This window comes from Garra rufa, chromosome 3 (assembly GCF_049309525.1).
Source record: "Garra rufa chromosome 3, GarRuf1.0, whole genome shotgun sequence".
NCBI lineage: Eukaryota > Metazoa > Chordata > Actinopteri > Cypriniformes > Cyprinidae > Garra > Garra rufa.
This window is the reverse complement of record NC_133363.1, coordinates 9259095-9283600: the sequence shown is the minus strand read 5'-3', so window position 1 is coordinate 9283600 and position 24506 is coordinate 9259095. Positions and strand designations below refer to the sequence as shown.

The 24506-nt window shown below is 37.4% G+C and overlaps 1 protein-coding gene across 1 annotated transcript; it reads left to right on the top strand.

Annotated features, from left to right (window-relative positions):
• LOC141330877 (eukaryotic translation initiation factor 4 gamma 2-like) lies at nucleotides 1–20589 on the top strand. Its single transcript, XM_073835659.1, has 19 exons — nucleotides 1–107; nucleotides 2229–2354; nucleotides 2463–2565; nucleotides 5607–5738; nucleotides 5831–5897; nucleotides 5993–6144; nucleotides 6237–6347; nucleotides 6424–6606; nucleotides 7633–7771; nucleotides 7873–8009; nucleotides 8094–8201; nucleotides 8336–8464; nucleotides 8550–8654; nucleotides 10001–10216; nucleotides 10300–10558; nucleotides 12076–12280; nucleotides 12364–12572; nucleotides 18618–18739; nucleotides 18819–20589. Exons 6-19 carry the CDS (start codon nucleotides 6061–6063, stop codon nucleotides 18882–18884), a joined length of 2073 nt encoding a protein of 690 aa, XP_073691760.1. The 5' UTR covers nucleotides 1–107; nucleotides 2229–2354; nucleotides 2463–2565; nucleotides 5607–5738; nucleotides 5831–5897; nucleotides 5993–6060; the 3' UTR covers nucleotides 18885–20589.
• Nucleotides 20590–24506: the final 3917 nt, after the last annotated feature.

Below are 24506 nucleotides of genomic sequence, written 5' to 3'. Positions count from 1 at the left end.
TGTTTCTACACCCCCACCCTTTCACTCTCATTCTTTTTGAGGATCTTTCATTGTCAAGCCGCCAAAGTGGAGAGTGTGATTGCAGAGGGGGGTGCTTCTCGTTTCAGGTACATAATTCACTTATTATACACTGTTTTTATGCACCTTGTGCCTTTTCAGAAGATCATTAATTTAGCTAAGGTTTAGTTAGGAAGATACACAGTGGTGGCGTTTTAATTAAGCTGATGGTCAGATAGAACTTAAGTTTCATACATGGCTTCCTGGGATGTGGGGTATGTAAACTGGGAAAGGACTTGGGGTTATTTAAATAAAACTCAAAATAGGAATTTTCACTTTTGTAGTGCTTCTTCGGGCGGAGGAGGAGGTAGGGGTGCACCTCAGCACTATCCCAAGTCTGTCGGCAACAGGTACGCTTAGAGAATTGAATAATAGACCACTGAATCACTATTTTAGTTGTGTATTACAGGGGGGGGTTCTGAGGAAAAGGTGGAGGCAGTGTTAAAAAAGAGAGTACAGAAAACAAGTTATTATAAAAGGTGACCCTGGACCACAAAACTATATTTGGCTGAGAATCTGAGGATGCAAAAAAATCAAAAAGTTGAGAAATATGCCTTTACAGTTGTCTAAATGTAGTTCTTTGCAATGCATATTAGGAATCAGAAATTAAGTTTAGATATTTGCAGTAGGAAATTTACAAAATATCCTAAAGGAACATTGTATTTACTTAATAGACTAATGATTTTTGGCGTAAAAGAAAAATTGATAATTTTGACCCATATAATGTATTTTTGGCTGTTGCTACAAATATACCTGTGCTACTTAAGACTTACTTTTGTGGTCCAGGGTCACAAATTTAAGACTAAAACAGTGTGTTAATGAAAGTAATGTAACGCTTTCTAAATGCGAGGCCTGGGATTACATTTTCAGAGAGGGGACAGTCTCTTTTGCCTCCCACAAGCTGACTTTTTTTTTTTTTTTTTTTTTTGGTGGTATAAATCTGGTGTTTGTTGTAGGTTAGCAATTGTTTTCATCTACTGTAAATTGACTGACAAATCATTCATTTGGATGACACTTTTGATCCTGTCTGAATCAATTAACTTGGTTACTTATGTATGAGTTTGCATTTATTGACCACTCGACTCATTTAAATGTATAGCTGCCCTCTACATTAGTGACCATTACATCATTGTTGCATTATTTACTGAGTTTTTGTTGATTGTGTGAGTGGGGGAAAAAATTGTTGACTCCAAATAGCAACCAGCTAAAAAAAAAAAAAAAAAACATGACACAAAAAGGATGTTTTAATGTAGTTATTCTTTTTGTCTGAAGTATAAATAAAATTAAAGTTAGGTGTAGTCAGTATGAAATCTAAACTGACAACTCCTTTTATGTAATTCTTTAGTGTAATGTGTTCATGCTTTATTTTTTAAAATATAATTCATGTCACCTCAAATCTTTAATCAGAATAACATCTGTTCTCTGAAGTGTGCATAACAAATTGCGTAACTTCCCTTCCAGTAACTACCCTACCAACCTGTCACTCAAGAAATTGCAGCAATGGCAATCAACAACGAGCCAATTTCCCAATGGACAATCTAGTCCAGCCCATATTTTTCTATTCAAGCCTCATTACTTTGATGTACAGTCAAACCAAAATTTGTTCACCCACCTTCAACATTTCTCACATTATCCCAGTTTATTTGCTTTAGTTGAAATGGTGAAAATGGTGATAACTATCAATGCTTTGTTGACCAATTACCAAGCAATGCTTATTTTGTGTAGTCTGTGGTGTAAAAAGATTGCTCACATAAAAGAACTATAGTGTCCTGCACCCACTAGTAAAAAATGTCCAAAAAATATATCTGCTGTCTGAATAATTTTTGGTTTGGCTGTAGGTTACAGTTGAAAAGAAACGATTTTAACTTTAGTTTCATGCCGACTTTAGTGTTTAAATGTAACCTCAGATGCTACTACTTAAAATTAGGTCACATTAGTTTTAAATGTTGACATTATTAGTAGCTTGACCTGAATCTGAGTTGTTGACCTAATGTGAGGAAATCCTAGTGAAGTCTTTTAAGTTTCTCTTAGTCATCGAAGGGTGGTGGCAGAATCCTTTTTTAATTGGCACAACAAAATATTTTAATGCTGACGTTTTCTCACGGATGTTAGTAAGTCACCAAAGCCTTGACAAAACAAATGACATTTATTGTGCATTTATTGTTTTATAGCGAGTTCCTGGGGAAAACCCCAGGGCCTAGCGTTCAGAGATGGGTTCCTTCACGAAGCACTAGACGAGATGTCAACTCCTCCAATGAAAAAGAACGACACGATGCAATCTTCAGGAAAGTGAGAGGGTGAGAGAGTTTGCCTTGATCTTCATTTTTAAGAATGATATAGTCTGTGTACGTGAATGTTAATGGAAAAACTGACCGTTTTGTATGTTTTTATTTTTTTTTTAATAGCATACTTAATAAACTGACCCCTGAAAAGTTTGACAAGCTATGCCTTGAGCTCCTGAATGTGGGCGTAGATTCAAAGCTCGTCCTCAAAGGAATCATCTTGCTGGTGAGGATTTTGTTCATCATATGTAGGCAAGAGTTGTCACAGTACCAGTACTGCTGAAACTTTTCAATGCCAACTTTCGTTCTACCGTGAGCTATTCACGGACTGGTTTTATTGTGCAAGAAATCATCACATGAAAATACTAATTAGAACATGCAACAATAATGATGAGTCATATAAAGTGGGGCATAGGAGCCAGAGCTTTTGTGGATTTGCTCACCTTAAAGGAGAACTCCGGTGTGATATTGACCTAAAGTGTATTGAATCATGATACCGAGTGTGAACGTACCTTGCATATTTCATCTCGGTTTGTGTCCAGCTGTCCGAAATCTGGGGTCAGTTAGCCGATGCTCACAACAGGTTGTCAATGAAAGTCAATCGGGCATCGAAGGAGCCATGTAAATAAATCACTGTTTTACGCCATTTACGGGGTACAAAGTAGCTCCACACTTCATCGGTAGACTTCCAAGGGCCCTGACATTTAAAACGAGACATTGAGAACTCAGAAAAAGCACCGGTAGTTTATTTACAAGAAGATTTATACAGACATCTTCCACCAGGAACAGAGCAGTAGCCGCCATCTTAAATGTAGTCACGATAAATCGAGTGTCGAGCACCAATGAATTTATCAGGTTATCAACGTATCAGGTTGTAGTTTCCTTCGTGCTCGACACTCGACTTATCGTGACTACATTTAAGATGGCGGCGGCTGCTCTGTTCCTGGTGGAAGATGTCTGTATAAATCTTCTTGTAAATAAACTACCGGTGCTTTTTCTTTGACTTTCATTGACAACCTGTTGTGAGCATCGGCTAACTGACCCCAGATTTCGGACAGCTGGACACAAACCGAGATGAAATATGCAAGGTACGTTCACACTCGGTATCATGATTCAATACACTTTAGGTCAATATCACACCGGAGTTCTCCTTTAATAGAGTTGTTTGGCAAAACATTTTTGGACTGTTGTATGCATACACCTGATATTTTATGTGATCTTTGTACCTGAAATAAAAAGGGGAAAATGTGTATATATGGGCCTTTCTACCAAATTGTTTCTTAGTCAGATATTGAAACATCTTTATGTTTTTCTTCTCCCCAAATTTGTCACTACCGAAACACTGTTATATAATTTAATAAGAGAGGCTATATTGACCTATTAAGATCTACTTTGTAAATATATTTTTTGCTATTTTATTTAAAAGTTTTTAAAGGTAAATCAATAACACGTACAATATTTTAAGTGTGATTTATGAAATAAGTTCTATTTTGAATCCAATCTTTCTTGGTAAAAGGTGCAAAGTTGATCATACTGATTTCAATTTAAGGATTCAGTAGTTTGAAAATGCATTGGACCAAACAATATCATAACATCTTGGTTGGTAAAGCACTCTATTTTTGACAAAACATCCAATGTTTTGATAGTGACGGCACATTTTTGGTAGTGACCGTTATGTCTTGGTAGCGACTAAGTCATATTACACCATTATAAGTCACAAAATAAACTCCTAAAATGTACTAAAATACTACACATTTGCATAACTGTACTAAAATAGTTTATTTCCCCCAAACAAAGGGTAATGTGTTCCCTTTTGTCACTACTGAAACTGACATTTTGTGGTTGTGACAGCTTCATGGGATAACAACCAAAAAACCAATTATGTTACGGTTTCAGTAGAGACAATTTTAGGTACTTTTGAGCCTACCTCAAAGATGCTAATCAGCACATGGTTAACTAGCGCAGTTCTAAACAGTTGTATGCATAACTAAATGTTATGAAATAACTCTTATAAAAAAGTGTGCTTAATTGTAGTGTAGGTAGTGATGTTCCTTAGTTACACACAGATTTAAAAAACAAAAAAATTACCTCAATGATTGGATCCATCTACTCGCACCTTGATAATAAATTTAGGGGTTTAGTTAAAATCAGTCTCAGCCAATGGGCTAAAACATGCATTTTCGGTAGTGACATGAAAAAGTTATTTTCAAAAGTAATTTCATGATATACAATAAAAGTAAAAAAAAAAAAAATCAAAATATTTTTTAAAAATAATAATAATAGTAAAATGCAAAAATTTTAAATGGTTTTATATTGAAATTTAGGGGTTAGGGTTTGGGACGGCCATCTCCCAATTGAGAGTACCAATAAATGATTTTATATATTAAGCTTACTGATATTTTAAGTAATTGTGGGTTTCAATGGATAATAGAAGGATCTTAGTAAACATCTAAGATTTGAGTTCTTGTGCTTTTTAAATGTTTTTTTGGTTGTGAGACAGAAGTTTGCACCAATTCTGGCCTGTATAACTAACATTAATACTCAGACTGTCCATAAGTGTTAGTCTAAAAATGTAAATATTAGTCTAAAATCAACTTTAAAAATGTAATACAAAATTTAGGGCTAAATGATTTGGCAGAAACTTAAAATTTGGGTGTTTGTACTTGGGGTTTTACTTTTTATAAGAACCCTTTTTCAGCAACCATTTCAGAAATTTCTTTCCACTTGAGGATTTATAGAATTTAATTACATTAATTGGAATTGTGTTATGTCATTTTACTGTAAAATTACAATAATTATTTGTATTTATTTTTTACTTTAGTATCATGATATACAATGAAAATGTAAAATAAAAACAAAAATAAAGAAGTTTTATCAAGATATTAAAAAGTGTGTGTGTGTGTGTGTGTGTGTATATATACATATACATATACATATATACATACAAAAATTTTCAATTGAAATTTAGGGGTTAGGGTTCGGGACGGCGCCCAATTGAAAGTACCCAATAAATTATTTTATGTTAAGCTTGCTGATATTTTAAATTATTGTGAGTTTCAATAGATAATAGAAGGATCTTGGTAAACATCTAAGATATGATTTCTTGTGCTTTTTAAATGTTTTTTTGGTTGTGGGACAGCAGTTTGCACCAATTCTGTAGTATGGCCTATATAACTAACATTAACATTAACCCTTAAGGACAGTGGTGGGTCTTTACTGCATTTGTTCTTAATGATGTTAAACCACCATCTTGTTCACTTCAACTAGATTGTGGACAAAGCCCTTGAAGAGCCGAAGTATAGCTCGCTATATGCTCAGCTATGTCTGCGTCTGGCAGAGGATGCTCCAAACTTTGACGGCCCATCAACAGAGATCCAATCATCACAGAAGCAGAGCACTGTAAGAATTCTTTTTATTCATTTGCAAGAAGCTTAACAGCACAGCATACTACGTTGGTATATTTATTCCACCATTTCATCACGCTCCTACAGACATTCAGGAGACTTCTGATATCCAAACTTCAGGATGAATTTGAAAACCGCACCAGAAATGTTGACAGTAAGTAGATTGTGGAAGTGTTAACATTATTACAGCAACTGTACTAAACTTCCTGATATTTTACTAATAATTCTGCTTTTCTTTTTTTCTAACAGTCTATGATAAAAATGACAGCCCTCTTACCGCTGAGGAAGAGGAGCAGCGTGCCATTGCCAAGATCAAAATGCTGGGCAACATCAAATTCATTGGAGAACTTGGCAAACTTGATCTCATTCACGAGTCTATCCTTCATAAATGCATCAAAACAGTGAGTTATTCATCAATCCTCCATTGAAATATTCATGGTAACTGCTTCATCTCCAACCTAACGTTGTTGCGTTTGAACTTTCCTAATTGAAGCTTCTGGAAAAGAAGAAAAGAGTCCAACTTAAGGATATGGGGGAGGATTTGGAGTGCCTCTGTCAGATAATGAGAACTGTGGGGCCAAGACTAGATCATGAGAAAGCCAAGGTAAGCTGCTTTAAGACTAGCAAGACTTTGGGTGCATTAAGACAGTGGTATTTCCTAACACCCTTTTGTCTCGCAGTCTTTAATGGATCAGTACTTCGGCCGTATGAAATCCTTAATGAACAACAAGGACTTGCCTGCTAGGATTCGTTTCCTACTTCAGGATACCGTAGAGTTGCGAGAGAACAACTGGGTGCCTCGGAAAGCTTTTATTGATAATGGACCTAAGACTATCAACCAGATCCGCCAGGATGCTGTAAAGGTGAGACCCTGCCAGTTAAATGTTTGACCTTTTTAGAGTTTTTGCAGGATTTGCAGTATAAACAGTAAAAGTATTTGAATGAAATAATGTTGTAGCTGCAAACTCGTTGCCTTTTTATGAAATATGCTGTTTTGACACCGAAATGGGGGAGGACTTTTTATTTGGGTGTCTCAAGGGAACAGTTTCTGAGAAACTGATTTTGCATTTCTCTGACATTACAATATGGAACAAATAAAATACAGAAATTTTCAAATTGATTTGTATGGATGGACAGATTCATTTTAAAGTTATTGGGGGATTTTTGCTGGAGAGTGCATCTTTATTAAAAAAAAATTATGTAATACATTTTGTTAGTGTAAAATTAGGGCTAAATGATTTGGGAGAAACATAAACATTTGGGTGTTTATACTTAGATTTTACTTTTTATAAGTGACCATTTCAGATCTCTTTCCGCTTGAGTTTTCCTATTTAATTACATAAAACTTTTAATAAATTGTAATTTTGATAAAAAAATGTAATTTTACTGTAATGTGTATTAATGTCTTAAAAAAATATATAATTTATTATATATTTTTTAAATATTATATATAATTGTATTATATAAAACAAATGTTTTTGTTTGTCTAAATTGTCCATATATTGTGTGTATCTATCCTATCATTTTTTTTTTATGACATTAATTTAGAAAATAAAAATAAAAAAACAAGAAAAAACATTTATTTTGTATAATATATAAAATGTTTTACATTATTTATTTTTTTTCTTTCAACAATAATGAACTGGTATTTGAGCTGAAGTTGTTCAAATCAGAACTGAACTGATTTTTTTCCTAAATTTAACTGCTAATTTAAAGAAATTATCAGATGAGAAATTCTTTTTTTTTTTTTTTTTTTTTTTTTTTTTTTTTTTTAAACTACACTTATAAGTATAAAGCAAATGGTCTGTGCCCTGAAAAGGCTTGTAGACCCTTGCAGATAAATGGAAATCTGTTGGCTTAACTTTTTTTGTACTCTTTGTTCCTCACAGGATTTGGGTGTTTTTATTCCACCGATGACTCAAGGAATAAGAACTGATTTCTTTCAAGAAAGTCCTTTCTTGCCGACGAGAATGAAACCTGATCGAGAAACTCTTGGGGGATTAGCGGATATGTTTGGGCAGATGCCAGGTATGTCTGAAGTGCGTTGACATTTCTGGGACAGGTGGTGCATGACTGGATTTGCTCTGTGGTTCACTGCCAGCTTAATAACTCTGTTGTCTGGTTTGTAGGCAGTGGGATTGGTACTGGCCCTGGGGTCATTCAGGACAGGTATTCCCCCACCATGGGTCGTCGCGCAAACCCTCTTTTCAACGGGCATGGTGGGCACATAACCCCTGCGCCGCAGCCTTTCATAAAATCTAACCAGGTAAATGCTCATCTACCAAAGAAGTAGTGCTTCAAGACATCAAAATATTCATGCAACTTACAAGTGTTTTTGTTCTGATCAAAGGGGCAGAATCTGCTTTTCCAGAACCAGACTCATTCATCTCAGCAGCAAGCTCAGTCCAAGGATATGCCGCCGCGTTTCATTAAGAAAGGACAGCTGAATGCTGATGAGGTATAATAGATTTTAATGTCAGATGCTAAACATCTGTCAGTAGCTGCGTTTCCATTACCCTTTAAATTGTGCAAAATTAAACTGTGACTTGAAAAAGCACCTAATCGAAATCGATTTTTTTCTTCGTGTTTCAGATCAGCTTGAGACCTGCTCAGTCATTCATTCTGAATAAAAACCAAATGCCAAAGTTGCAGCCACAGATACCTACCATGATTCCTCCTAGTGCTCAACCTCCACGCACATCCACACCACCGCTGGGACAGGTAATGACTACTGTTTCATTTCATGCATGGGAACAAAATGCCATATTTAATTAAGGTCCATTTTAAGGCTTCCTGTTGTTTGTAGCCACCGCAACTTGGCCTGAAAACCAACCCACCTCCAATTCAGGAGAAGCCACAGAAGACGATTAAGAAGCCGCCTCCTGCTAGGGAGGAACTTCTTAAGATGACTGTACGTACCACTCAAACATCTTACTGTGAAAATGGTCCAAAGAAACTAGGGATGCTCATTTCGGTTAATTTCCCTGACCGACAACCGCTGCTCGTTATCCGAACATTAACCGTTAACTGATAAAATTTGAATAATAAATTAGTTTAAAATAAAAATAGAATGCACGAGTATCTGTGATGATACATTAAAAATACAAGCAAATGTTTTATTTTAACGTGCAAACAGCAGCATACAGAGCAACAACAAAAACTGTATTGACATATACTCAAATTATCACGCATCAGCAGCGGTTCTGAGAACAGAGAAAATCTGAATGGAAAAAAATAATAATAATATAAATAGGCCTACACTAAATATGTATAAATTAAATTACTACCTAATTAAGATGACAAACTAAAACACACTGAATCCTTTTATGCGCTTTGAAGAACTGTACCGGTCATATTCTTCTCGTCGGACATAAAAATATATAGCAGGCCAGCCAATACCTCAGTGTGCCTAGTTTTTAACATGTCCACATGCTGTACGGATAGGCAGGACCGCTGCCTGTTAACTCTTAGATCCGCGAAAAAAACACCATCACAAAAACCCTTTCAATTTGCGGTTCGGGACTTCCATCCACTGTCATATGCGTGTGGAGAAGCGCGTGTTTTACAGCGTTTAGCAATAGCCAATCACAGACATGTATGTTGATTTGATGATCAGTGGCCAATCAGAGGAGGCTATGTTGCAATCCACTCACCAACCAAAGTGCCGGTTTCAGTTTTACTGATTTCTACACTTTCGCGAACTCTCTTATTAAAACAAAGAAAGTGTTGGCATTACATAAATAAGAGATTAATTGTGCAGTGTAAAGGTTATTTTATTACTTTTTAATAACTTTATGAGATTGCGATGAATTACTCTAGGATGAGTGATAGCTATCCAGTGATTGTAATGGGAGCACCTGTTGCGCACTTTCTAGACTATAATTAATTCAGAATTTGAATACATTCACTCACGGATTCTCTCTCTAATAATCCAATATCGCCTCTTGCCATTGAGTTGCATATACTACATCAGTTTACTAAGTAAAGGTGAAGCGAAATATGTCTGTACAGCCACACTGCATGTGTCGACACGCGCGCTTGAGTAAACAGATAACTTACAAATAGCATTATTTCTTTCACCATGCAGCAAACGTAAAAAAAAAAAAAAAAAAAAGGAATAGAAAAAAACCCTTTTAAACCGTTTAACTGATAGTAATAATCGGTTAAAATTCTTACTGTCGGTTAACGGTTAAACGGTCAATATGAGCATCCCTAAAAGAAACCTTTGAGTGAGCAGTTTGTTAAATTTATTTGCAGGAAAATGTTGTGACCACTTACTTGAGCAGCAAGAACATGAACGATGCAGTGAACGGAGTTCGAGAGATGAAGGCTCCCAAACACTTCCTGCCTGAGATGTTGAGTAAGATGATCGTGTGCTCACTGGAGAGCCCAGATGATGACCGAGAGCATGTCAGCACTCTGATCAACATCCTCCGCATGGAGGGACTGGTCTCGGGGGAGAACTTTATGCAGGTTTGTACTAGTAAAATTCACCCTCACAACCTTTTGACTAAAACCGGAACTCATCGTTTCCTCAATTTGCATGTTTTTTGCAGGCTTTCCTCAATGTTCTGGACCAGTGTTCCAAGATCGAGTTGGATGTTCCCTTGGTGAAGTCTTACCTGGCTCAGTTTGCTGCCCGGGCGATCATTGCTGAACTCGTGAGCATGGCAGAGTTGGCTCACCCACTGGAGAACGGCACCCACTTTCCACTTTTCCTCCTCTGCTTGCAGCAGATGGCCAAAATGAAAGATCGGGAGTGGTTGACCGACCTGTTCCAGCAGAGCAAGGTCAACATGCAGAAGATGCTGCCAGGTATGTGCTTCTGTTTCCTTCCTGTATGGTCATACTTAAAACTTCTCAAAAATTGAAAAGGCACACAAGTAACCAACTTAACATTAGTATGTAGTTATGCCTTTGGAATGGCAACAGGGTTGACGCTATAGTTTTTGACTTTGAGTTATAAATGTATGGATGTCTGTTTCCGCCATTGAAAGTCAAAATAACATTTATAATTTTATTCAGTGTTGGGGTAACACATTACAAGTAATGTGAATTTACATAATCGGATTACTTTTTTCATGTAACTAGTAAAGTAACTCGTTACTTTTCATTTACAAGAAAATATTGAAGTTACTTTTTGTTTTCTTTTGTATTTAATCACATTTTTTTTAAACCAATGACTTTGCTGCTGTCCTTTTGTTGATCTAATTCAAGCATTCTAAGTAAGTTACTTTGGATTAACTAACATTTGTGCTTAATTTGTGTCTTTTCTAAAGAGTATTGAACTTCATTTTCCTGTGGTGTGAAAGGGCTTTTAAATTGTCTACAAATCAAAGTTGTTTTTTTAATATTAAAAACAAACAAGCAAGCCCTGCTCAAATTTATATAACACATTACTTTCCATAAAAGTAACTACGTGACGTAATTAGTTTTTTTTTTTTAGGGAGTAACGCAATATTTTTGAAGGGGGGAAAAAGACTAAGTTCTTAGAATTGTGAGTTTGTATCTCAGTTCTGTGAAAAACGAATTGATTGCAAGGTAAGTTTATAAGTATAATGACTTTTTTTTATTTTTTTTTTTTTTTTTTTGAGTGGTGGAATAATAATTTAGTAAAATTGACAAATTGAAAGCTGAGACTAGAGTATATAACACAGTGAAGTTGAGTTTTCAGCTAAAAACAGCATAGACTAAAGATCTCCCTTCATCAAAATGAAGATCGATTAAAAATTGATGGTCAAACCAACCCCAGTATCCACCCAGCTGTTGTTTATCCAAGCTGAGTGCATGAACTAGACATTGACATGGTCAAAACAAGAGATTGGTGAATGTCTGTTTTGTCTAATTTTCAGTTGCCAAAATTTATAAATTCATAATTCTGTTGCTAGATTTGTTAAATAATACCAAGAAATCCAGTCACTTAATCACCCTTATTTTTCCTGTAAGTGTGTGCAATTTGTGCAAGAATTTGTGAGTGAGTGTGGAATTTGTAAATTTAGTGTGGCTGGCTTCCGGTGTCATCCACTTCCAGCTATTTTTAGCTGTACAAATTGGCTCATTTTGCTGCTTGATTTTGCAAACTGGTGTGTCTTACCATATTTTTTTTAATGTTATTGTCTTAATGGTTTGTAGTGCATACAGTTTTACCGTTTAATGCATTTCGCTATTCTCCTTATTTCCCTATGGCATCTTCTGAACCAGAAGTCTTACACATTACCAGAAAACCGCTTACTTCCGCACTGAAAAATAAGATAATGGAACATGAATATGAACTTTCAGTTTTTGGTATCGTGTATGGAGTGGTGTTCATATATTCTTGTCTCTGCCCACAGAAATAGATCAAAACAAAGATCGCATGTTGGAGATTCTGGAGGGGAAGGGCCTGAGCTTCTTATTCCCTCTCATGAAGCTGGAGAAGGAGCTGCTGAAACAAATTAAAGCAGATCCTGCCCCACAAACCATCTACAAGTGGATCAAGGACAACATTTCTCCAAAACTGCACACTGATAAGGGTTTCGTAAACATTCTGATGACCAGGTATGATGGACTTGCCTTTCTTGTATAGGGCTTGAAGTTTCATTCTGTGGACACTTGACTAACCTCCCACAAAATTCTTCTAGCTTTTTGCAGTACATTTTCCACGAGATGTATTCCACTGAAGGAGAAGACCAATTATCTGCACCTACGAAAGAGCAGCTCGACCAGGAGAAGCAGCTGCTACTTGCCTTCAAACCGGTGATGCAAAAATTCCTGCATGATCACGTGGACCTGCAAGTCAGTGCGCTCTATGCGCTGCAAGTCCACTGCAATGCCCATGCTTTTCCCAAAGGTACGGCTAAAAAATAATCTGATTGTAATACATTATTATAATTATAATACAGTGCTTGGAGAACTTGAGTTTGACTTTAAAATCTAGGCCTGAAAAACCTTTGAAAATGAAATATTCTTGAAGAGGTGCTTGAATTATTGAGAGAATGCGTCTCTGAAATGTAAAAAAATTTTTTTTTTTTTTTTCAATAAGCACATCTTTTCACAAATTCAATTAAAAAAAAAACACCTTTTTCAGTTAATGTCTTAACTAGCGAGCTAAGCCAGTAGTAGTAGTAGTACTAACAATGTCTTGTAAACATGGCTGAAGATGCAAAAAGAGGGATAGATGAACGGAATCGAATTGAGTCAGTTACGCTGTAAACGCTCAGATTGATTCAGACTTGTGACTTTGATCATTGACGAGATTGAGCAAAAAAAAAACGTATAAAATCAAGAGCAATTAATTTTTGAATATTGCTTGTAATGACTTTAAAAAACACCGATGGGTGAAGCAGAGCTTTTCGAAAGTCTGAATCAGTTAAAATATTGCATCGCAAAATGATTTGAAATGTTTTGACGCGCTCCAACTGGATTGCATATCGTAAATCCTTTGTTTCGGAGTGAGTCCCTGAATCATTTGACTTAGGTCGGAGCTTCAGATTGCATATTGTGAATCATTTGATTTAGATCAGGACTTCGCAAATCTTTGATTTTGATTTGAAATGGGTGTGAGTCATTTTGCGAATTTAATGATTAAATTCAAATGATTTGCGATTACGTGACTTGAAGTGCTGATCTGAAGGATTCACAAACCATCAGTTCAGATCAGGACTTCAGAGCGTAGATCGCAAATCATTTGATTCAAATCGGGACTTTAACGTGCATATGGCAAAATCATTTTAAGATCAGGATTTCAGACCAAAATCATTCCGTGTTTCAAAGCACTCCAATTGGATCGCGTATTGCTAAATCATTTGATTCTGATGAGGACTTTAGAGCATGTATCGTGATTCATTTGATTTAGATCGTAACGAGTTTGTAAATCATTTTGTGAATTGAATGACGAGTCCAGATCTAAAATGATGGTTCGTGAATCATTATTCAGATCGGGCCTTCAGAGCATATATCGCGACTCGGTTGTTTCGGAACGGGACTTCGGTGTGGGTTTGCATATGATTTGATTCAGTTCAGGAGTTCAGATCATGTATGGTGAAAATTAAGGGTGTGACGAAACACGAGATTGGGTTCACGAGACGAGATTTTTTTTTTTTTTTAACCTTTTTAAAGAAATCCTCAATGATGAAATGTATAGGGGAACAACAGTAGGGGAAATAGTATTTTATTCAACAAAAAAACACAAAATGCAAAAATGTACTTTATGAAATTAAACTTCTATTTTAATTAATTATATCCAGTAATAAACTAATGCTGCTTGATTCTGGATAAATTGAAAAGCAATTGTCTTTTATAAATTGGAGATCACGATTCTGAAGGGAAAAAAAGGATTAGAAATCTAAACAAAATTACGTGTCAGTGTGTCAATTAGTAAAGACTTGTTTCACTATTGGAATCTCTTGAATGGATAATTCAATGACATACTTGCTAGCTTTTATCCCAGTATTTATGCTATTTAAATGTCTGTAACAAAGAAATATTGATTATGTGGTTAAAAAGACTGTTGCTTTCTGAAACAGCAGCAGTAAGAATGCAGATTTGAATGTCTTCAGTTACTTTAACATTGTAAGCGTCAATGGAGCGCGTGAAACAGTTGTAATAGACATTCCTGAATGTCAACGATTCAGCGTTAAGATCACGTGGGTGTTTGAATAGAGATTGTGATATTTTAACGATTAGTCATGTAGCTCTAATGTAAACGGTGCAAAATGTTTTGCCATTATATCACGTATATGTCACGTTCTCGCAAGACCAGTCAGATCTCGTGGGACACATCGGATCTCTCAAAAGGTGTGTTCGAGCTCATGCTGCGCTGCGCAGACCGATCGGCGAGATTAGCCGAAAGCAGTCGGGGAGGAGCTGAAAACGGAGCCGACAAATTGGGGATCTCGTTGCTTCCTCAAACATGTCAGATCACGTGGCGTTTGCCTATTGCAGATGAACTGGAAGCTATAGAAATATCTTTTGTTGGAAGAAATGCAGCATATGCAAGTAAAGCAGCAACTACAGATTTCAGCATCAATGAATGTTGACCACATTACATTAAATGTCTGTGACATTTTAGTTATTCCATAAAAAAATATTACTTAAATATTAGGGGTGCAACGGATCGTAGATGATCCGTGATCCGTACGGACCGGACTCCACGGTTCGGAACGCATGTGGTTCGCGGATTAACTGTTAAGTTTAACCATCATAGAGTAAAAGTTTATAATTTGCACATGTTTTGTCTTGACAATTTACCATTTCAAACCGCTGCAGCAAAAGAGAAGGCGGACGCTGTTATGATGGATTTTTTTTACTGCCGCTGCATATATCTGAAGCGAGCACGCGCACAGAGAGAGAGAGAGAGACAGAGATAGACGCGCGATTCAGACTGCGTGATTCACAGATTGATTCCTCTTCAAAACTTCTCTTAACATACATACAAAGTTATGTTTAAATACCCGTTTTTGTATTCTGGTAAACACAGCTGTTTCAGTTCACTGAAGACATAAACGACTGAGAAGGATGCGTGCCAGTATTAGATTACGTGCATTAGGGCTTAAAGAGACAGCATCCGATAAATACCTGCAGTGAGAAACACTAGTTATTTTACAATTAATTATTACATTTCTGCACCTGAATACTAGTGTTATTGATTTTATTAGTAACTTTGTTGTAATCATCTACACTTGTCATTTGTGTAATTCTTCTTGTTTTGTTACTGACTTTATTATTTCAGCTAGTAGTTTTTGCTGTGGATTAGAAGTACTTAGTTAGCATTCAGAAATTATTAAAAAACAAACTTTTTTGTTTGTTTATTGCTGATCCGAAAAATGATCCGATCCGTGACTCAAAATCCGTGATGTGATCCGAACCGTGAGTTTTGTGATCTGTTGCACCACTATTAAATATGCAGCTGAATACTATAAGTGGTCTGTATGAAAAAAGTACAATAATAAACTTATGCACAAATCCAATATAAAGAATTTAAGGGAAAAAAATGTACTGCAGTCAAAAGATCGTAAACTACTTACAAAATGGCATGCGAATTGATTTGTTATGCACGAAACACGCGTGATCATCGTCATGTGGTGAATGTGTCCAATCATGAGAAGCTGTGACGTCATCACAGCCTGGCGCAGTCCCTTCTGAAATGCTGCGCTGGCCGAGCAAGCCGGCTGTTCTTGAAACGCTCTCGCGTTACTTTGATGCCACACGTGAACGTCACGTGGCGTCGGCGCCGGTTCAAGTCGGGTAAAATTTCTAACCGGCATGCACTACTTCAAGTCAGCCGCCGATCGGTCTGCGCAGCGCCGCATGAAGTCGAACGCACCTAATATCTCGTGCCACGAGATCTCGTCACACCCCTAGTGAAAATGCACGTATGATGACAGCGCTCCAGTTGGATCGCGTATCGCAAATCATTTGTTTTAGATCGGGACTTTGAGACGGGTTCATGGATCATTTGACTTGGGTTGGGATTTCAAATTGTGTATTGCGTAACATTTGATTTGGATCGGAACTGGTTCCAACGGGAATCAAGTCAAATGAGTCGCGATACTCAAAGTTCCATATTTAATGATTCGTGAGCTGCCCTCCGAGTGATCTGAAGTGATGGTTTGTAATTCATTATTCAGATCGGGACTTAAGAGAGTGTATAATGAATCATTTGATTCGGTTCGGGATTTTGGAGCCAAATGATTCAGAACTCCATTTGGATCGCGTATCACAAATCATTTGATTCAGATCACATCTTCAGAGCGCGTATTGCGAATCACCTTGATTTAGGTCAAATGGGTTTGTCAATCACTTTCAAATTGAATGGTTCATTTGCGATACGCGATTCGAAGTCCTGATCCAAATCAAATAATTTGCAATACGCAAAGTTCTAAAGCAAGTCAAATGATTTGCAAACGGGTCCTCATGAGTCCTGACCTGTGAATCAATATTCAGGAGAGTGTTTCCAAAAAGCATTGTTAGCCAACTATGGTCGTTAGTTCAGTTGAACTCTTGGTAATGACAGAACTTGCAACTACAGTTGCTTTTTCGATTTAGTTCAGGACTTCGGGGTGCGTATGGCTAATCATTTGTTTAAAGGGATAGTTCACCCAAAAATGAAAATTTGATGTTTATCTGCTTACCCCCAATGCATCCAAGATGTAGGTGACTTAGTTTCCTCAGAAGAATACAAACGAAGATTTTTAATGAAAACCGGTGCTGTCTGCCAGCCTTATCATGGGTGTGGATGGGCACCAGACCTTTAAAAGTAAACAAAAACATGCACAGACAAATCCAAATTACACCCTGCGACTCGTGACGATACATTGATGTCTTAAGACACGAAACGATCGGTTTTTGAGAGAAACTGAACAGTATTTATATCATTTTTTACCTTTGATACACAGCCACGTCCATCTGTAATGTGCACGAGTTTGGCATTAGTCACGTCACATGAGCACGCGCTCTAGCGTAGAATACGCAAACGCCGTAAGGGGAAATCAGTGAAAAGTCCCGGATGAGTTTGCGCAAACTAATGTAATCTTTTAGCTTTAAATCGGTTTAAACAATCAGGATACGCGCAAGTATTTACCATTTTGAATAGCCGCTATACCCACAATCTCTGTGCTCTGTGTAAACAATGAGTGTCGTATACATGCGACAGATCGCTTCCGGCGTTTGCGTATTCTACCACAGAGCGCGTGCTCATGTGACGTGACTGATGCCGAACGCTTACTCAGGAGAGATTGACGTGGCGTTGTAACAAAGGTAAAAAATGATATAAATACTGTTCAGTTTCTCTCAAAAACCGATCGTTTCGTGTCTTAAGACATCAATGTATCGTCACGAGTCGCAGGGTGTAATTTGGATTTGTCTGTGCATGTTTTTGTTTACTTTTAAAGGTCTGGTGCCCATCCACACCCATGATAAGGCTGGCAGACAGCACCGGTTTTCGTAAAAAATCTTCGTTTGTATTCTTCTGAGGAAACTAAGTCACCTACATCTTGGATGCATTGGGGGTAAGCAGATAAACATCAAATTTTCATTTTTGGGTGAACTATCCCTTTAAGATCAGGATTTTGCGCTTAAGTACATTTATGCATTTATCTTTAGAATTTGGACAAGAGGACATTGTTTGATAAGCAAGATCTCTAAAGTTGTACCTGGAATTTTGTTTATCTTTATTTACTTGAATTGTAATAAAATAATACTAGTAATGATATAGTACTATAATGCTAATAATATAATACTAACCCCTCCCCATTGAAATCACTATTACTTGAGAGTTTTAATTGATTCATAATCTTTATTATTGTTAATACTACTATTGTTTTAGTTTTATTACAGCAATAGCAGTTTGATGGTTTTATTTTATTGAATAATTATGCATTTATCATTACTCCAGACTTGAATGACTTGTTTTATAAAATATTTATATATATAGACCTTTTTCCTGAGTAAACGATGAGCGCCGCCATTACGAATTCTAACGTCAGATTGAATGCTTTTCTGTTCCGGTTTCCATAGGAACCCATTCAAATAGGCTCTATCTGTTTTTAATGTAGCTAACGTCCGCTGCTTCGTGTCATCTACACACTCATTAAAGTGAGGCACTGACAAATGACGGTCATTGCGACATTGCCAAGTGATGGCGCTATGGAGCCATGTGCTTTTTAAAAACATCTCGGAATATACCCTAATTTGACTAGAAACGATGCAGACCGGAAATGCAAAGCATTCTTTCAGTTAAGAGTCGGACTGACTTCCGTGTTCAGGAAAAACGTCTATATCATAGAAAAATATGAGATATCATAATTCTTTGGGAGTGAGTTTACCAAGATTGTGATTGGCGTAATTAGAGAAAATGCTTGTTTTCCTGTGTTTTAATGGTCTCTTATCTCTCCAGGAATGTTGTTGCGCTACTTTGTCAACTTCTATGATATGGAGATAATTGAAGAAGAGGCCTTCCTAGCATGGAAAGAAGATATTACGCAAGAATTTCCAGGCAAAGGAAAAGCGTTGTTCCAGGTAATTATACTATTGCAGTAAACACTGACACACCGTTTCTTTGGAACACACCGATTTACTTAACTCTTCATTTGTTTAGGTGAACCAGTGGCTCACCTGGCTGGAGACAGCGGAAGAGGAAGAGTCTGAGGAGGAAGCTGACTAAAGAACCAGCCAAAGCCTTGATGTACTCTCCTCCGTCATCTCTCCCGTTTCGTTTCGCCATCTCTCCTTTTCACCTGTATTAACCGCCGCACTTCATTCCGTGCTGCCGTGTCAAGCCAACGTATTATTACTTCACGCTTCTCTTTGGCCTCATTGTTTAAAGCATGTGATGACTAGTATCTGTTAAGACACCCGCCACAGATAAATGGTATTAGCAGCTTGAAACTGCATCCTTTTTATATATATTTTGCTTTTAAGAACATGTATTTGCAAGAGCCTTTTCTGCTGCTGTTCATTTCAGCACAAAACTATAGAAATGCACTTATGCTCAGTGTCATATTTTGAGTTGCTGCAATATTCACTTTCGTTTGTTACAAAGAATCCTCAGTAATCATTGGTTACCATAACGTTTCGTCGATGCGTCGTTCATACCTCACAGTAGTGTGCGCGCGATGGAGTCTAATGAAAACTCTCCAGATCTGCAAGGTGCTTGAGTCTGTTGAACAGGATAAATGGTTTACTTTCCAGTTGTTATGATTGTAAAATGTCATTTTTTTTTTTTTTTTTTTCCCCCTTCTATTTCTTATAATAATGAACAAAGCCATGTGGGAGAGATGAAATTATGCGGCCTTTTCTTTCTTTTCCCAACCCGTATGCGTCCCCTCCACTACTTGTCAAGATGATACTTGAATTTTTCTTTTTGTTTTCTTTACAGCATGTTCAGGGATTACCAAACACAGCCTGTTTCGATGCAACAATTTGATCCAAACAGAAATGTGTAATTTTTTTTTTTTTTAATGCTTTTTAATTGGTAAAATAAAGATGAAATGAGATGAGAAATTTGGTATGGATGTTCAATATACAAATCACTGTTTTACAACGTAACAATGTTTTCCCATGATGGATATTATACATATTTATTTAATCATGAGGGGGAAAAAGTCAAAGCTTTATCATTAGGTAGGACAACAAATGATGACCTGCTCGTGTGGTTTTGCCATTTAAAGTGTTACTGTAAGGTGTAAGAGCTCCGAATGTTCGGTGTACCACTGTTGCTTTCAATAAAGTTAAACACCAGCATTTATTTGGCCTTATTTTATGTGTGGAATATGTGGAACTAAGAACATTTGTCCATCCTCCATGATGTACAACTGAACAATGCTGGGTTTTATTTTACTTCTGAACAGAAATTCCAACCTGAATCACATTTGTGACTGATAACACTATTGATTACAAGTGCAGGCCTCAATGTTCAGTTCTTCTTTTTTGCTCAAGTTGTGTTTTGGAACATATTCCTGAGCTCTTTTTTTATTTTTCTAAATGTTGAATATTATTTGAATTTGTCACTACTTGTGTACTTTCTGAGTTGTGGTTGGCACTGAATGATGACATCAGTAATGTATACTTATGCAGTGATTTGTGTTTCTTACTATTCAGGAATGAACAAAAACTGCTTAGAATCGGAAATATAAGAATGCTTGGTTTTAAGTCAGGATATACTGTAACGGTATATGAGATGCCCCGTAAATAATGCCTCGTAATGTAATTTTTAAAAATGTTCATTTTTATCTTGTGTTTCTGTAGTTCTTATGTATCATTCATATTGTGCAATGCTTTCCATAGGTAGGCTGTTATTGTATTATGATGCCATGTTGGAAACATTTTCTAATAAAGTATGACAAAAGTCACATTTGCAGAGGAAGTAACTGGATCTACACTACTGGTTTTTGTTTATTAGGTACACCTAATAAATGTATTTCTAAGTAAACACTGGCCACTTTACAGTGCCTTGCAAAAGTATTCATACCCCTTTATGTTGCCTTGTTAAACTGCTTTACTTTTTTTCCACATCAATCTGCACTCCAAACGCCATAATGGCAAAGCAAAAAAACAGGTTTTTAACATCTTCGCACATTTATTACAAATAAAAAAAATAATTCCATTGCATAAGTATTCATACCCTTATCTGAGACCCTTGGAATTTAGCTCAGGAGCATTCATGTTGCTTGTAGATGACTTTGAGAGAAGTAAACCTGTGGCAAATTTAGTTGAATGGGTATGATTTGGAAAGGCACTTATCTCAATAAAAGGTGTAACGGATGAAAATGCATGTCAGAGCAAAAACCAAAATGTCAAAAGAACTGCCTGTAGAGTTCAGAAACAGGACTGTGTCAGTGCACAGATCTGGGAAAGAGTTCATAAAAAAATTCACAGAAGCATGTAGCCTCCATTATCCATAACAGGAAACTTTTGGAAACAATTAAGACTCTTCTTAAAGCTGGCCTCCTGGCCAAACTAAGCAATTGATGGAGAAGGGCCTTGGTTAGACTGGTGACCAAGAACCTGATGGTCACTCTAGTTGAGCTCCATGATCATATGTGGCCATAGGAGAAACTTACAGGAGGACAAACATCACTGCAACACTCCACTGATCTGGGCTTTACGGTGGTGTGACCAAACTCAATTCTCTCTTCAGTGAAGACACGTGAAAACGCTTGGAATTTGCAAAAAAGTACCTGAAGGACTCTCAGACTGAGAAACAAGATTCTCTGCTCTGATTAAACTCAATTCCAAGCATCATGTTTGAAGGAAACCAAGCACTGTTCATCATCTTCATCATCAATAGCATCCCAACAATTAAGTGTGTTGGTAGTAGCCTCATGCTGTGGGGCTCGTCAGAGTAGAAAAAAAGCTCAGTGCATCAAAATATTGAGATAGCCTTAATGGAAACCCAGTCCAGAGCATTCAGAACCTCAGAATGGGCAGAAGTTTCACCAGGACAATGACCCTAAGCACACAGCAAGAGTGGCTTATAGACAACTCTGTGAATGTCCATGAGTGGCCCAGCCATAGCCTAAGCTTAAACCTAATCACATTTTTTTAGAAACCTGAAAATGTGCATCTGCCCCCATCCAACCTGACAGATCTCGAGAAGTGAAGAGGTCAGGCGAAGAATAGCGATAATTGCCAATGCTGATGTGCAAAGCTTGTCTTATCATACCCAAAAAGACTAGAGAATGTAAAGGTGCTTCAGCTGCGTACTGAGTGAATACTTATGCAATGTACTTATTTCAGTTGTTTTATTTTTAGTATACTATGAAGATGTGACAATTCTTTTTTTACGTTATCATTACGGTATGGAGTGTAGATTGGTGTGTGAAAAAAAGTAATTTAAAGCAGTTTAACATGAGACAGCAACATAACACAACGTGAAAAAGTGGAGTATGAATACTTTCGCAAGGCGCTGTTGTTCAACTGCTCTTTAACGTAAATATCTAATCAGCCAGTCACTTGGCAGCGACTTGCAACATGCATTTGGACATGTTGATGTGGTCAGGATGATCTGCTAAAGTTCAAATCGAGCGTCAGAATGGAAAGGTAATTTAAGACTTTGAATGTGACGTGTTGTTGGTGCCAGATGGGCTGATCTGAGTATTTCAGAAACTGCTGATCTACTGGGATTTTCACATGCAGTCATCTCTAGGGTTTACAGACAATGATCCGAAAGAGAAAATTGAGTGGTGGCAGTTCTGCGGCCGAAATTGATGTCAGAGGAGAAGAGCCAAACTGGTTCGCTATTAAAATCCAACATTAACTTAAATAACCACTCGTTATAAATGAGGTATGCAGCTTCTCTGAATGCACAGCATTATAATATACATTGGATCTCGATGAATGAAAAACTGAAAACTTGACAATAATTTTGATCTTGACAAACTGCGCAATCATCAACTTGGCTGGATTTTAAAATCACACCAAAAACCAAAGCAAAGAAATTAAATTACAGGCTGCTTGAACACTCCCAACAACATCTAGGCATGCTCCGGATGAAATGGAATATGATGTCCTGTGGGATCTCCTGCCAGACCTGTATCAGTTAGCTCCTGGACAGTCTGTGGTGCTACTTGGCAGCTTCAATGCACCGATACATAACGTCCCAGAGTTTCTCAATTGGATTCAGGCCTGGGGAATGTGAAGGCCAGTCAATGACATCAATGCCTTCGTCATCCAGAGATTGTCCACATACTCTGGCTGAGAACTGTCATTGGAACCTGAGGATTTAGACCAGTGTTTCTCAACTCCAGTCCTCGGGGCCCACTGCTCTGCACATTTTGTATGTCTTCCTCATTTAAGGCACCTGATTTTGATCATCAGGCTCATTAGAAGAAAGATTCATGAACTGAACTGAGTGTGTCAGACTCAGAAACATACAAAATGTGCAGAGCAGTGGGCCTCAAGGACTGGAGTTGAGAACCACTGATTTAGACCCAGTACTCAGCTGACTAGCACGTGGAGGTCCGTGCAACCCTCCAAGGATATTCCTACCCAGACCATCACTGACCCACTGCCAAAACAGTCATGCAGGATGATGTTGCAGGTAGCATAGTATTTCCCACGGCATCTCCAGACTCTTTTGAGTCTGTCACATGAGCTCAGCGTGAACGGTTTTCATTTGTGACGAGAACATATCACCAATGGTGGACGAGCCAATTCTGGTGTTCTCTGGCGAGTGCCAATCGAGCTGTCCCACCTTCATGGTGTCGGTTTCTGACAGTTTGGTCAGAAATATGCATGCCAGTTGTTCCTCTAGTCCTGCTGCTGGGTTGTTGCCCATCTATGTTCCTGTCCAGCTCTCCTTGTATCTTCCCTATGCTCTTGAAACTGTCCTGGGAGACACAACAAACCTCCTTGTGACAGCACATATGAATGTGCCAACCTAGAGAAGCTGGACTACTTGTGCAGCCTGAATGGGTTGCAAATACTACCTCATGGAACAAGTTGTGAGAAGGACACTAACAAAACAAAACTAGTGACAAATCAGTCAGTCAGGATAAGGAGAGAACAATTTTCTGTGGTCTTGTTTTATGGTCAGATGAAACAAAAATTGATTTGTTTAGCCACAACGATGTAGCCTTCATTTGGCGTAAAAAAGGAGAAGCCTTCAACCGTAAGAACACCATCCCCACTGTCAAACATGGTGGTGGGAACCTAATGTTTTGGGGGTGTTTTTCAGTCGATGGACCAGGGAACCTAATCACAGTAAACAGCACCATGAAAAAGGAGCAATACATCAAAATTCTCAACAGCAACATCAGGCAGTCTGCAGAGAAACTTGGCCTTGGGCACCAGTGGACATTTCAGCACGACAACAACCCAAAACACACAGCAAAAGTGGTGAAGAAATGGTAACATTAACGTTTTGCAGTGGCCCAGCCAGAGTCCTGACTTAAATCCAATTGAGAATCTGTGGAGGGAGCTAAAGATCAGGGTGATGGCAAGGAGGCCCTCCAACCTGAAAGAGCTGGAGCTCATCGCTAAAGATGAATGAGCGAAAATACCAGTGGAGACATGCAAAAAGCTGGTCAGCAATTATATTACAGCGTTTGATTGCTGTAATAGCCAATAAAGGCTTTTCAATTGATTATTGAGAAGGGTATGAATAATTTTGGACATGCCACTTTTTGTTTAAATGTAAATAAAAGCTGAGAAATATTTTTTCCACAATGATGCCTTTTGTACATCGTCTTATTATCTTTTGGGAGAAGCATGTGTCATTTCCAGCGAAAAAAAACTTGCTCGTTGAATAAAAGTAACTTTAAGTCAGAATTTGCCAGGGGTATGA

Bases quoted from the DNA above. Each gene is read 5' to 3' on its own strand.
- LOC141330877 (XM_073835659.1), top strand. From the start codon at position 6,061: ATGCTGGGCAACATCAAATTCATTGGAGAACTTGGCAAACTTGATCTC. The intron at 6,348-6,423 runs GTAAGCTGCTTT...TTTGTCTCGCAG, and splicing joins TAGATCATGAGAAAGCCAAG to TCTTTAATGGATCAGTACTT. The intron at 6,607-7,632 runs GTGAGACCCTGC...TGTTCCTCACAG, and splicing joins TCCGCCAGGATGCTGTAAAG to GATTTGGGTGTTTTTATTCC.